The following is a 15,442-nucleotide window of genomic DNA, read 5'->3' as shown; positions in this document are numbered from 1 at the left end:
TGTTCCCTAGTGCCAGCGACATGCTTAGCCTGGGTCCTCCGGACCAGATTCCAGATTCCGCTCCTCCTCTTTTCTTTGACCCGTCTGTGAACCAGACGAGCCCTTTTGTGTAGAGGAGCGCAAGTTTATTCTCCTCCCAGGATATGTCTTCTTTGATCTGTACCTCGTAGGGCCTTTCAAATTGGTAGAGATTGGGGCATCTATCGCCTCCCCCTGGGGGGGGGGGGGGAGGGGTCCCACCAACTCCTCCATCAGTCGGTGTATAGACGTGTGCCCCCTGCCCGAGCCTCGCCATAACCCAGAGAATCTGAGTCGAAGGGCCACCCTCCATGCTTCCGTCTCCACTGCTATGTGTGGACACGTCGAGTTAAGGAGAGCACCCATGGCGAGTGTAGGGGTGGTTCTCATGGCACTCGTTATCTCCAAGGTCGCTAGTCTGTAGACCCTTTCTAGAGCCTTACGGTTGTTGGCTCCATCTGTAGTAGGTCACCATATCACGGCAGCGTATGTGATCTGTGGAAGTAAGATTGCCGTGTGAATCCACTTCACCGTTCTCGGCCTCAGCCCCCATGTCTGGCCTATCATCCTTTTGCAGGCCCAGAATGTAGCTGTGGCCTTCTGGGCCTGTTTCAGGACGTGAGCCTTCCATGTCAGTTTGCTATCCAGGGTCACCCCTAAGTAACGTACCTCCGTGGAACGAGTCAGTTCCGCTCCGAAGATCCTGATCGGTCCTAGGTCGAAACGTCGTTTCCTCGTGAAAAGTACCATCTCGGTCTTGCCCGGGTTGATCCTGAGCGACTGCAATGTGCACCAATCTTGTACGAGGTCGAGTGCTTTTTGCATCCTATTTGTCATACGTTGTGGGAGATCGCCTGTGACGACCAGAGCTATATCGTCAGCGTAGCCCACTGCCGTTACTCCGATCTCACTGAGCCCCGTCAGAATCCCGTCCACGACCAAGGTCCACAGAAGGGGGGAGAGTGCTCCCCCCTCCGGGCAGCCCCTGTCGACCTGAGCTCTAACCTCGGTCCCACCGAGACTGGCAGTGACCGTCCTTGTCTGCAGCATGTTCCTGATCCACTTAACAACCATGCTGTTGATTTTGAACCTGGATGCTGCTTCACATATAGCAATGGAGGATGTGTTATCGAAAGCTCCCTCCACGTCCATGAATACGCATAAAGCTGCAGCCCCTTTTCGGGAGAGTGGCCCCTCCAATCCCCTTATGAGGGAGTGAAGAGCCGTCTCCGTGGATTTGCCTGCTTGATACGCGTGCTGTGTGTGTGCGATTGGTCTTTCTACCAGTGCCCCGTCTCTAATGTATCCGTCCACCAGCCTCTCCAGCGTTTTAAGTAGGAAACCTTGGACCTTAAGTAGGACCTTGACGTCCCGCCACGCCATGGGGACGCATCTCATTGCCAGACAGGACCTGAAGATGATGCTCAGCCTGATGTCTAGGTCCTTCCCGCCCTCCTGCAAGAGCGCAGGAAAGATCCCGTCAGCTCCTGGGCTTTTGAACTTATCAAAGGTATCTGTCATGTGTGCGCTAAAATATAATATATATATAATGTAGAGTAACGTAGGTGTAAGGAGACTATGTAATGATATTGTAAAAGTGCTCGCCAGTTCGTCGACGGCACGCTCACGGGAAAGACGTAAATAAAGATACACCTATATTAGTACATGTGTCTTTCAGTCCTTAACCCTGGAACCCAACTTACCCGTACATAACAGTTGGCGACGAGGACGGTTCAGGGATGGTATAATTGACAAAACCGTAATCGAAGAAAAAAAAAAAAAAAAATTGTGTCTTCGGTCAAATTTTTAAAACGGAGTCGTTACAAGCGCCCGAGTTTTTCCAAGAATGCGTACACTGACTGACGTTGAATTTTCAACCGTGAGCCCGTGCGTCGGCGGAAAAACCGAGTTCTAAGCGAAATTTGAGGTTTTTCCTTACGTTATTTATGGCATTGAGCGCGAAACCAATACAAGTGGAAAAGCGCGAAGTTTTTTGTTGGTAAAATTACACGAGGACGCTACAAGAAAGCCGGAAGTGGAACGCCATTACATGTGTTCGGTTAATTTTCATTTATCGGCAGTGAGTTTTAAAAATTACAACGGTGAAAATTGCACGTGCAAAGAGATACGCAGTGGCCAAAGCGCGTGGTATACCTTTCTTACAAAATGGAACCGGAGTCAAAGGTTCTGGTTGAATTGTTCGATCCCGCCTCTATGCCATGGAAGCGATGGTTACAAAGGTTCGACGGTGCCATGACCATACATAAAATTACGGGTGAAGATAAAGTGCCTTATATTCTGCACCACTTGGGGGTTGCAAATTACGCCAAGTTGTGCGATTTCTGCGATGATGTAGATCTCTACAAGCTAAAGTATACAGATTTGATCGCTTATTTGGCATCCTTGTTCGAAGATAAAGTCGTCGAGATTGCAGAAGCCTATAAATTCCACTGCAGGAAGCAAGGCCAAGGTGAATCCGTTAAAGATTATGTGACAGCACTCAAAAAGTTGTCACAGACATGTGGATTCGGGAGTTTTTTACAAACGGCGATTCGAAATCAGTTTGTTTACGGGTTAAATAACCCGGCGATTCGTCAACGTCTACTGGAAACGGAAACGCTGACCTTGGAAAAAGCGTTAAACGTCGCGTCGGCAATGGAATTGTCGAAAAAGGAAAACGAAGGCTTGAGTGGGTACGACGAGAGTATACAATTCGTTGCTACATCAGGAAGAAGAAGAGGTTCGCAGTTCAACGACCGAGATAAGTCAAGAAATTCAAATTTTAGAAGAGGCGGTAAGCAGTTTGGCGGTAAGAAGGGTAATGAAAGTTTTTGTTTTCGTTGCGGCTCCCCGGATCATATCGCTAATAAGTGTTCGTTGGACAAAAACGTAAAGTGCCGAGCATGTGGTGTCCTTGGACACATACAGAAAGTATGTTTCAAAACTAAATCGCCTCACGTTGGATTATTAGATTCCGAATATAATAACAAACAGTCGGGCTCGGAAAGCGACGAAAGTGAGCCGTTAAATGTTATCGAGGTGTTTGGTATCGAACACCCAGAAATGCGAGATAAAATTACGGTAAAGTTAAATGTAAACGGTCACGACGTTATGTTCGATCATGATACAGGCGCGGGATTTACGCTTATGAATGTTGATCAGGCAAAAGCGATTTTCAAACACGGAGTCATTTACGCGACAAAATTGACTGCTATTTCATACTGTCATACACCGATACAAGTTCAAGGTTTTATGATTGTTAAAGTAAAGTACAGAGATTCAATTTACAAATTAAACTTATATGTTACAAATTTAGTACGGCCCCCGTTGCTTGGCCGCGAATGGATGCGAATAATGCGGATGTTCCCGTTCGACGGTACAAATGAAGTGTGCAATAGCGTGATGGAAAAAGAGTCAAACATTGATAAAAAGACAGAGATTGAAAAGCTTTTTCAGAAATATCCAAATTTGCTTAAAGAGGACATGAGTCCTATTCATGAATTTAAAGCCACGTTGGTTTTGAAAGAAAATGCTACGCCGGTTTTTATAAAAGCAAGACGCGTTCCTTTTAGATTAATTCCCTTAGTCGAAACAGAGCTCGATAATTTAGAAAAAAAGGATATAATTGAGAAAGTTAACACATCTAAATTTGCCACGCCAATCGTGCCAGTTCTAAAAAAAAATAATACGGTACGTATTTGCGGTGATTTCAGCATAACCATAAACCCGCAGTTAATTGTCGATGAATACCATTTACCGACTACGGATGAACTATTGGCAGATATGGCTGGCTGTAAAATTTTTGCTAAAGTTGATTTATCTCAGGCTTATTTACAATTGTGTTTGGATGAAAAGAGCTCTGAAATCGTCGTATTAAATACGCGTCGCGGTTTGTACAAATGTAAACGACTGTGGTATGGTTTAGCGCCCGCAGTTGCTATTTGGCAACGTTTTATGGAAAGCATTTTAGCGGGGATTAAAGGAGTCTCTGTCTTTATCGATGACATTAAGATGGGTGCGGCAAGTAGTAGTTTGTTAATTGAAACAATTGACGGTGTTTTTTCTCGTTTGAATGCATACAATGTACATGTGTGTAAAAGTAAGTGTACATTTTTTGAAAAATCTATCGTTTATTGCGGTTTAGTTTTGAGTGAACTAGGTATACGTAAAATGCCGGAAAAAATGATTGCTATCGAGAATATGCCGCGGCCAACGAACATTAGAGAATTGCAGTGTTTCATTGGTATGATAAATTATTACAATAGATTTATCCCGAAAGTTAGTTCGATTTTACACCCATTTTTTGAAATTTTACGTGGGAAGAAAACTTTTTCGTGGAACATTGATTGTGAAAAGGCTTTTCGTAAAGCTAAAAATGTTTTTCAAAGCGATGTTTGTTTGGCCTATTTTGACCCCAAACTTAAACTACTATTAGCTTCGGATGCGTCGCCCACCGGATGTGGGGCAGTTTTGTCCCATTCCTATCCAGACGGATCGGAGAGGCCCATTATGTTTATTTCAGCGACTTTTAATTCAACGCAGAGAAATTGGGCTCAAGTAGATAAGGAAGCTTATGCGATTGTCTGGGCTGTTAAGCGTTTGTACCAATACGTATATGGCAGAAAATTCGAATTGATAACAGATAATAGAGCCATTCAGCAAATTTTTTCACCGGATAAAAGTTTGCCTGTGTTCAGTGCGATGCGTATGCAGCACTATGCAATTTTTTTGCGGGGTTTTACGTATACCATTAGATTTAAGAAATCGGAACATAACGCTAATGCGGATTGCCTGTCACGTTTGCCGGTACCGGGCAGCGTAGAGAGTGTTGATGCACTGAGTGTGTACTACATTAACTTGGTGTCCACCATACCAGTTACTTTTGAGGAAATTAAAAAAGAAATTGATTCTAAGCAAGATGCTGACATTTGTAAAGTCATTAATTTGATCAAACAAGGGAAAAAGTTAGAATCAAAAGACACTTGGAATTGTAACCCTTTGGAATTTAATTTGGAATTTGGAATACTGTTAAGGGGACACCAAGTTGTAATTCCACGCAAACTTAGAAAAAGTATGTTAGATCAATTACATGTCGGTCATTTTGGTATTGTCAAGATGAAAAATCTGGCTCGCGGGTACTGTTGGTGGCCAAATATCAGTTTAGATATCGAGCATAAGGCACGAAATTGTTACGAGTGCAATTTACATAGCAGGAATCCACCTGCGAATAAACTGCATATTTGGGAACCAGCCAGTGTTCCTTTCGAAAGAGTACATTGTGATTTTGCGGGGCCTTTTCTTGGGAAAATGTTTTTTCTATATGTAGATGCTTTTTCTAAGTGGCCGGAAGTACATGTGGTAAAAAACATAAAGACTGAAACAATTATTTTAAAATGTCGTGAAATATTTGCTATTTTTGGACTACCTAAAAATATTGTGTCGGACAATGGTCCGACGTTTAAAGCTACAGAATTTCATGAATTTTTACACAGTCACGGCATTTTGCATCGATTTTCTGCCCCTTACAATCCTCAAACAAACGGGCAGGTAGAAATTTATGTGAATACGATTAAACAATCTCTTAAGAAAATGTGCGAAAAAGTCTCAGATGTGCAAGAAGCATTATTACAAGTGTTAACGCAGTATCGTATCACACCTCAGGTTACAACGGGCAAAGCTCCTTCTGAGCTATTATTTGGTACGAAACCGAGGTGCACTTTAGATCTTTTAAAACCTGTACAAATAAAACAAACGATAGTGGAACATAATAATCAAATTCCGGTAAGAAAATTCAAACTGAATGATCGAGTCGCTTGTCGTAATTATGCAAATACACAAAAATGGTTTTTTGGTAGAATATTAAAAATTTTGGGAAAATGCCATTATTTGATTAAGTTAGATGATACCAGAATTTGGAAAAGACACGTAAATCAACTTAGAAAAATTGGAGAAGGCATTGAAAATAGAAGTACGCCCGATTATGATTATTATGTTCCACCTGAAGAGCAAATGGTTTTTTATGAGACTGTACAAAATGATGATGTATCTAACGCAGAGATCGCGAATGAAAGCGCGAATGCTTCGGCGGGTGAATTGGATGAAACCCCTCCGGTTGGCCCATCGGTCACGGAAATAGATAATCCTGTTGTAGAAAGGCCTATTTTAATACCTAGGCGAAAGCGAAAGCGACAGCCAAAATTTCCGGGAAAGTATGATGAATTTATTTGCGATATACCACCTAAAAGAAGTAAGAGTCAATAAAAATATGTATGTATTGGGATTTTTTTTTATTTCGAGGGGGAGTGTCATGTGTGCGCTAAAATATAATATATATATAATGTAGAGTAACGTAGGTGTAAGGAGACTATGTAATGATATTGTAAAAGTGCTCGCCAGTTCGTCGACGGCACGCTCACGGGAAAGACGTAAATAAAGATACACCTATATTAGTACATGTGTCTTTCAGTCCTTAACCCTGGAACCCAACTTACCCGTACATAACAGTATCAATCGCCCATTTGGTTCTGTCTGGTGTCACAATCTCCGCAGCTGTTTTCCAGTCCATCGTTTCGCGCCCGGCACGGGTTGGGCCCGCCCTTATGGACAGTCCCCCGCCGGCCGGCAACGACCCGGGGGAGTGGGTTTCCAGCATGTGGGTTAGGATTTCTGTCTGGTTTTCGGCCGTCCAGCTTGATTTGCGGGCCGGAGGTGAACACCTTGCGAAGCCTAGCTACCAGTGACAGGTTCTCGGTCTCGCTGCAGAAATCCCTTCAGCCCTCCTCCATCGACTTTTTGATCTTCGTCTTAGACGTCTTCGGAATAGCTTTGTGAGCTTTCCAGTCCGAGTCTGTACCTGTCTTGAGAGCCCTGTTGAGTAGTTTTGGGAATCTGGTCCTTAGTTGGCTGAGCTCCTTATTCCACCAAGTCATCTTTTTGCTGCATTTCCGCTGCCTTGTTGGGCACGCTGCTTCGTAAGCCTGGTTAATGGCAGTCTGTAGGGTACCTACTGCGCCCTCAACCATGCCTATCGTTCTTAGTTTGCGACATGGGCCCTTGAGTCCCTTTGCTAGCTCCTCTCTGTAGGAGGTCCAGTAAGTTGCCCTGGGGTTCCTGTACATTACCGTCGGTTCCCATGCCACGTTCCCGTCTTCATGAAAGGAGATTCGTCTATAGTCAAAAAAAATGACAGACAATAAGAACTGCGAATTTGACGTAAAAAGTAAAATTGGTGGGGATAGTGACACTGACGGAAACGGTCAGTTGAATGATGATGACATCAGAGATGAAAATAAGGATATCGACCAAAATTGGAAAAACAATGGAAACTGCGAATTTGACGGAAGAAGTATAATTGGTAGAGATCGTGGAACTAACGGAAACGGTTCGATGAATGAGAATGACAAGGGAAATGGAAATAGTGAAATAACCGAAAATGACGGAGACTAAAAAAATCGTAAAATTCACAAAGATGATGAAATCGACGAAAATCACGAAAATGATGAGAACTGCGAATCTAACGGAAAAATCAAAATCAGTAAAGATCGTGAAACTGACAGAAACGGTTTAATGAATGAGAATGACAAGAAAAATGAAATAAGTCGAATGATCGGAAATGACGGAAAACATGAGAATCGCGGAATTCTCGGCACCGACACAGATGATGAAATCTTCGAAAATGACAAAAACAATTACAACTGCGAAATCGACGGAAAAAGTGAAATAGTTGAAAATGGGTCGGGGCATAGGGAGAGGAAGGAAAAGGGCAAAAGGGAGAAAGGAGGGGAAGAAAACAGAGGAGTGGGGGGGACGAAGAGGGAATATCAGAGAGGCAGGAGGTGGATGACGAAGAAGTAAGGGCAGAAGTAGCAGGAGAAAAAGGGGAAAGGGGAAAGGGGAGAAGAAGAGGGTGTAAAAGGGAAAACGGGGTCAAAGGGGCGGCAGGGTGGGCCGAAAGGAAGTGAGGAAAGGGAAAGGCAAAGTAGAAGAGGATAGAGGAAGAGGAATAAGAGAAAAAGGAAGAGGGTGAGGACGAGGGTCGAGAGGGATACGAAAAGGGCGAGGGGGAGAGAGGAGGGGTAGAATCATAGCACAAGAGAGGGGGAGAGGGAAAGGAAAAGGATAATGAGAAGAAGGAGGGGAAGGTGGAAAAGTGGGAGAGGGAGGAAGAGAGGCAGGGAAGGAAGGACAAAGAGGGCAGAGGCACGGAAAGGGGGGACGAGGGAGTGGAAGATGCAGGAGCAGGGGGGAAAGGGGGAAGCGGAGGAGGGATAAAAAGTCAGTCGAGGGGCAAGGGGGTGAAGTGACAAAAGAAGAGGGGGGCGAGAAAAACGGGGAAGTTGATGGGCAGGGAGATGAGAAGGGGGAGTATAAGATAGAAGACAAGGGGCAGGGGCAGGAAGGGGATGACGGACGAGTAGGTGGTGAAGGAGGAAAAGAGAGAGGGGAAGAGGTGAGGAAAGAAGAAAAGGCGAAGGGGAAGAAAAAAGGCCGCGAAAGGGGGCGGGAAAGAAAAAAGGAAAGCCCATATAGCAAAAGGACATATTATGAATGTTTCATGTACGTGCAGATGCGTTTATTGGATGTTTTTCGTATATGTGTTTTTTGCGTAATGTACACAAACCGTGTTTATGAGTAGAGAATGTAAACATTGCGCGCTTTCATTTAGGTTTACGCGAAATATCACTAGTCGAACTCACAACAGCGCCACAGCAGCGGTAGGGGGATTGCATCGACCGGCCACGATCTGTTATGATCCATGGCGTGTTGACCAAAAATATTAGAATCTATCTGTCGATAATATCGTAGAAACCACGACTGATGTTGTTATTTTGATCAGTGAAATGATACGGTGAATTAAATAGGATAGCATGATCTCCGTCGATGGCAGAGTAAACACTTGCCATTGATGCACTCGAAATGAGTGTTGTAAGAAAAGCACAATGAACGAGACCCATTAAGGATAATAATTGCATGCTAACTTCTAACTGCTAACTCCTTCAGACTGCTCACGCGTCTTGTTTATCGTAAAATTATCGTTGAATGGCTGTGTCAGTTTTGTGAGGTGAACACGCCGTGGATCATAACAAATCGCGGCCGGTCGATGCGATCCCCTTACCTCTGCTGTGGCGCTGCTGTAAATTCGACTAGTGATATTTTACGTGAACCTAAATAAAATCGCGCAATGTTTTTATTCTTCACTTATGAACACGGTTTGTGTACATGCGTTGGATATTGTCTGGATATGATAAAATTACCACACGTATGTAATCAGTATATCAACGGTATATACATATGAAAGTCCCACCGATATTTGGTACACTTACGTGGCACATTCGTATAAATGTGCTACCGATATCCGATCTTTCTACATGGCACATTCGTATGAATGTTCCAACGATGCTTAATACATCTGCATAGTAAATACGCATGCATGTATCACTAATGTTCAATACACGTACATCGTACATACTTTTGAATCTACCAGGGATGCTCAAAACATCTGCATGATAGATACACATGAATATGCCGATAATATTCATACATACACATCGTATTTTCTGAATACCTATGCTGCATATTCATGTATGAACCATATTCATTATAAAATCAAATATTACATACAATCTTAATACGAGCTATATTATGCTACATCGTACTCGCATGGCGTTTATAAGATAAACGAACGTTATTCCGTAAATCAAAAAAAAAAAATGATAACTCTTTCGACTATGAGTAGCACACTTTTTAAGAAGAGAAAATGTTTCTATGAATATTTCTTCACAGCTTTAACAGTGCGTGAATAGTGTCAAAAAGCTCTGAAATTCAAATAAATCAGAACACGTTTCAGATATACACAGAAAAAGTGATGAAAGATGTGAAACGATAATTTTTTCACGGTTTTTTTTTTCATGCCAGATATTTTGCATGAAGCCAGTCATATTTTAGGTTGTACTCATCAGAACTAATCATATAAAAAACGACAAATATCAGTCTCTTTTAGTAGAAAAATTGCAAACTTTCTTAATGACAAAATCATAACATAACATAATATGAAAACTTTGAATTGTAAACTACAACATTTTTTGTACTGTTATCAGCATGGCGCTTCTTCATTCAGCTTAGCCTTTGATTCTTTTTTCAGCGCCTTCCACTTTCTCTTTTGCTCAATCTTAGGTTAAACCCCACTTACAATTAGCTATGAAACTCCATATTCGGCTGTTGCTTCAACTTTATCTTGGGCTTTGGCTCCAGGACTCACTACAACTCTATTTTCGATTGGTACTTGGAGTCCGTTTCGGACTGTTTCTTTGGCTCTGTCGATCATTTCTTTGTGGTCTACTCGTGGGTTGTGACTAAGGCGGTCCTTACACCATACAAGCCAGGCTTTTACGAAACCAATAACCTCTGCCTTATTTGAGTACACAGTAGTCTTGGAAACTCGAACCGCACCTGAGATGTTGGGGGTTTTAAAATATATCTCAAAACATGAAATATTCTCTAGCAACAGTTCTTGATTTGTGACTTAGATTGTGGTAATCATACGAACTCGTATTAAATATTCAAACACGATTGATATGAAAACATATTGATCTCAATAGAAAAAATATAAACAATGAACGTACTCAATATGGTTGATGCTATAGCCAATTTCTTGAAAGGTTTTTTTTTTTTTGCTCCTTCCCAAGAATACAACATTCCCACCTCGTTGGTAAAAACTCTGTACATTATCCGGCGGGTTATATCTTTGATCGTGGACCCTCCAATCTCGTTGAGTTCTTGTGCCTGAAATTATGACAGTTATAACAGTCCTATCAAACGCCATCATCCACGTTTAGTCATGAATTCAAAATCCAAAATCATCAAGCTCTCACCAATAATTTTTTATTCTCTTCGTTACTATTGAGCCAAAACTCAAGCTCATTTAGGGCCTGTTCATTCACTGGAAACTGATGCATTATATCTGGAATATCATTGACAACTACGACTGGTTCGTTCTAAATTCTTCAACACTGATAAGTTCTCCATGATATCATTCAATTTAATTTGTATCATATTTATTTCTCTGAACATCTGTTTCCGAAACTCTAGACTTTGGAAACAAATAATCGATAATATTCTCTTGCAATAAAACATCAGTGAAGCATACGAGAGATGTAATGGTGTGAACAGAAGCTCAACTCACCAAGAGAATCCTCTAGAATTGAATGTGGAGTTCTAATGCAAGTTATATTTGATGTAATGTTTGGAGTTTCTATATTAGAAGTTCCTGATCCGGGGATATTTTGTTTTTTCGCTGATGGCCTGTCAGGAAAATCCTCCACTGAGAACATATCAAAATATTTTCAGAAAATGTTACTTCGGTTAGTGATACGACGAAAGACAATATGCAAAACTAGAACCATGCACTTAATCGCTTAGGCTCGTCGTACTCCATAAGATTGATATGATGGAAAAATTGAAAAATGACAGTTCTGAAAGAAATCTATATTCACCAATTGTTAAAAATCTCGATGTCAAAGGATAGATATTCATATCTGTTTCTGAGCTTTCAGAATTGGAAGAATTAGAATTTGTAAGTTCTTTGTAGTCAGCCGTTGCATCTGATGTCCTCTTCTTTGTTCGATGGCGACGTATGGTACGATATTCATCATTTAAAGATAGGTCTGAAGTATTCTTCGCCTTGTCCGCTTTGCGTTGCGCAATATCGCACTCTTCTATACATGAAATAGAATTAATTTCAATTGGTATGTATATGGAATACACTGAGCGGAAATAGAGTTAGTATCGTGCATGTCATGTTTTTTCATTTATAGCGATAGTGTCATGGTTTTTCATGTAGATCTAGAACTAAGATGTTCCTTAATTGATTCATTAATTTCATGGCAATGTTTTGTACAAGAGAAGAGCCTGATTCATTTTGAAATCCATAAATATATAATGAAGGATAACTTACGATACTTTCTCATAATACTAGCCGGGTGATAATCCCAATTAATTCTAGGAACCTGCCCTTGTATTATAAAATCCTTGATTCCAGTTCGGGTGCAATTGGACGGAGGCCAGTAGCATTCATTTGTATCGTTCATATACCACAAGTCTGGTAGAGCCCAGACTTTCTCATTCTCAAATTTTACGACCAGCCAGTTCATCGTCGATGATGTAAATTTCTTGTCTGTCGGTTTATCATTTGTAATTCAATGTTTTTTCAAATATTTATATAACAATGGAAATATTCATGTTATAATTGGATCGTTTTTTTTGCATGAATGAAATATTCTAGTTATAAGTGGGTAGATAAAACAGAGGAAATGAATAATTCTGAATAACATGGTCATGGTGTCGTGAATTACATTACGTGCAGCATTGGAAAAGATACATAGTGATCTTCATGCACAAGTACGACTAATTTTTATTTAATTGAGCCGATATTCCACATTTTGAGTAAGTTGTTGGTTTTGACTATGTATTGTTACGCTGGAGGAAATCTCTTCCCAGGATCTCAGCGTATACGCATCGCATGGTCCGATGGGTAGGTTAGTGCCAGTCGAGTAGGGCTGCTGTCGCGCTGTCATGACGTCGTGACTAACGTCATGATGTTTGACAGCGGGCAGTCGGCCGCCTCCTCTTGGCGCTACCTCCAAACTCTTCGTCAGATGTCTTTGACGTCTGTCAATCTGTAAATAACAGTCTGTTCAGAACTAGCAAAGAGAGCGCACGCACGTTTTCTGAATAAAACAGACTCATTACAAACCTATTCCCCTGACCCATTTACTCCTACTCCGGTTATCCGCCCGGAGTAACAGTATTGCACGTCAACAAAACCTGATTGGCAGGGTTTGTTATAAAAGACCTTGTGTCTCTTATACTCATATCCTAAAAATACGATCGATTCCCCATTATGGCAAATATTTTTGACTTTTACAATTTTTGATCCCTCAAGTTCTACAAATCTATCAGCTACTCTGGTGATATGTATGGTATAGTCAGTAGCTTTTGATTTTTTGTATTGAGGTGCATAACAATTATTAATAAGAAGGCCTTGGTGATGTTGCATTAAGTATTTAATGGAATTAATTTTCGATACTGGATTCTGATTAACGATGTTTTCGGTTTCGATAATTCGGCGTACCACCTGTTCTAGAGGTTTAAAGGATAAGCGAATTTTTTTTTTCCAAGTCTGTAAATAATCTTCAAACTGCAAGGCGCTGAAATTGTCTATTGAGCCAAATAGTCTGACGCAGTGATTCAGATGCAAAAGGTTATGAATATTATGCGATATGAATTCCGGCCCATACAATTTCATAGAAGTCAAGATAAAATTCTTCAATAGAGCGTGAGCATATTCAATGTAGTTTTTAGAGCTAGAGAGGTATGGACTTATTAATATTGAAGTTGCTAAGCTTAATACTATGAAATTACGGTACATTTTAGAACATATCACGTCTGTGAGAACTATTGGGCCGGTATAAAGCAAAATTAGTCTGAAATCAGACGTTTCATATCTTTTGCATTCAACTATAGAACGAGTTTTGCGAGCATACTCGCAAGGAATGTGTTTCCTCAAGCCTTCAAGACGTTCAGAGATTTTTTGAACGTCTCGTGCACGTAACTTATAAGGAGATTCACCATGAATCCAGCCGAAACGCTTATTGCACAGAAGTTTTTTGACAGCACGAAGTAAGAGGCAATGTGAATAGTCTATAGGAACACCATTTATAAGATCAAAGTTTGGAACCTTCAACAAAATAGTAGTGCCTGTATGGTGTTTGGGTTGTACTTTATTCCGGAATGAATGATCAGTTTTTTTTCGAATATTCTCAGTTTCGACGAAGCACATGACGTTGTTTATCATGTCTCCTTCTTCATTACATTTGGTACATGAAAAATAGCCTGAATGACCTTTGATGGATAAAACATGTAATTTAGCAGGAGCATCACAAATCAACATCAATAATTCGAAATCATATCTGATCAAGTTGCAAAATATTCCATTAGTTGACAATTCGATGCATTCATTCACAAAATCGGTCAAGAATTCATTTGCAATAGGCTTTCCGTCTCCATAATATAAAGCTACTATAAAAACCTCATCTCTAATTGCTTGTATTAATTCAACTGAACATGATATCGGCCAAAAGAAACTACCAGTACTTTTGAACAGTGGTGAGCGATCAATATTTATTGCTAGTGAAACTTTTTGGTTTGGAGTCACAGATATATTATGTCTTTTTAATGATTGATTCAATATTTTGGACACACCAAAATAGTAGTATGAGCCAGAACTAAGGGGCAGGGGGAAGGAGAGAGTGGGAAAGGGGTTCGATAAGAGGCAGGGGTGGCCGGAAGGAGTAGAAAAAGGTGAGTTGGGGGGGGAGGGGGGGGAAAGGGAGAAGAAGGGCGGATAAGGTGGGTAGAGGTGGCAAGGGGGGGTAGAAAGAGTGAGGAGGGCAAAGAGGATGAAGCAGGGAGGCAGGAGAAGTAGGTTTGTCAAAAGGGGATAGGGAGGGCACGAAGAGGAAAAAAGAGGGCCAGGAGGGGCTGGAGAGGGCTGGGTGGGTAAGAAAGGCAGGGGGTTAGGGGGGGTGGTAAGTGGAGCGGGACGGAAGGGGAAAAGGGGCGAAAAGTGGAAGAAGGGCAGCAGGGGGATTCGGCAAGACGGGTGGAGGCGGGCAAGGGGGATGGTCGGTTGCAAAGGGGGTAGATAGCGAGAAGGGCTGGGGTGACAGTAAGTGAGAGAGGGGTGTGGGCAGGGTGAAGGCCGGCAATTAGGCAGAGCGGCAGGGGGACAGGGAGACGGAGCAAGTTGAAGGGGTAGCGGCGGGGCGTTTGGCGGGGCAGCAGGGAGTGAAAAGGACGAGGGCAGCAGGAAAGGCGGGGAAAAAAAAAAAAGGATAGGAGGGAAAGGGTGGCAAGGCAAACGGAATGGTGAGGGACGGGGGCGGAGGGGCACGGTTGGCAAGGGGGCGGATCAGACAGGGGAGCAGGGTGGCAGAAGGACAGGGCGGCAGAGCGAGGAAAGGGAGGCATGGGGGCGGCTAAGCACGGAAGCAAGAGAGCGTCGGGTCGGGGGGGCAGTGTCGCAGGGGGCAGGGCAAGGGGGCAGGGGGGGAGAAAGGGGCGGAAACGGGGTCAGAAAGGGGTCATGTGGGGCGGAAGTGTTTTAGGTGGGGCGTCAGGGGGGGCGAAAAGGGTCGGAAGGGAGCAGGAAATGGTCAGTGATGGGTCAGGTGGGCAGGGGGGAAAAAGGAGGTGAAAGGAGGGTCAGGAAAAGGTCATGGGAAGCAGGAGGGGGTTAGAGGACAGTCCGGGAGGGGGTCTGAACGAGACAGAGAGAGAGGTTGCAGGTGGGTGCCAAACAGGATCTGGGGGCGGCAGGGGTGAGGCAGGGAGGGCAAAGGGGTCAGGTGGGGCAAAGGGGGTAGGG

The 15,442-nt window shown here is 42.6% G+C and overlaps 1 protein-coding gene across 1 annotated transcript; it reads left to right on the top strand.

Annotated features, from left to right (window-relative positions):
• Positions 1-2,184: 2,184 nt before the first annotated feature.
• On the top strand, positions 2,185-6,279 carry LOC125501454 (uncharacterized protein K02A2.6-like). The gene has a single exon (XM_048657458.1). It carries the CDS (start codon positions 2,185-2,187, stop codon positions 6,277-6,279), a length of 4,095 nt encoding a protein of 1,364 aa, XP_048513415.1.
• Positions 6,280-15,442: the final 9,163 nt, after the last annotated feature.

Source organism: Athalia rosae, chromosome 6 (genome assembly GCF_917208135.1).
Source record: "Athalia rosae chromosome 6, iyAthRosa1.1, whole genome shotgun sequence".
In the NCBI taxonomy this organism is placed as follows: Eukaryota; Metazoa; Arthropoda; class Insecta; order Hymenoptera; family Athaliidae; genus Athalia; species Athalia rosae.
Note: the sequence above shows the minus strand (reverse complement) of the source record. Positions and strands in the feature narration are given on the sequence as shown.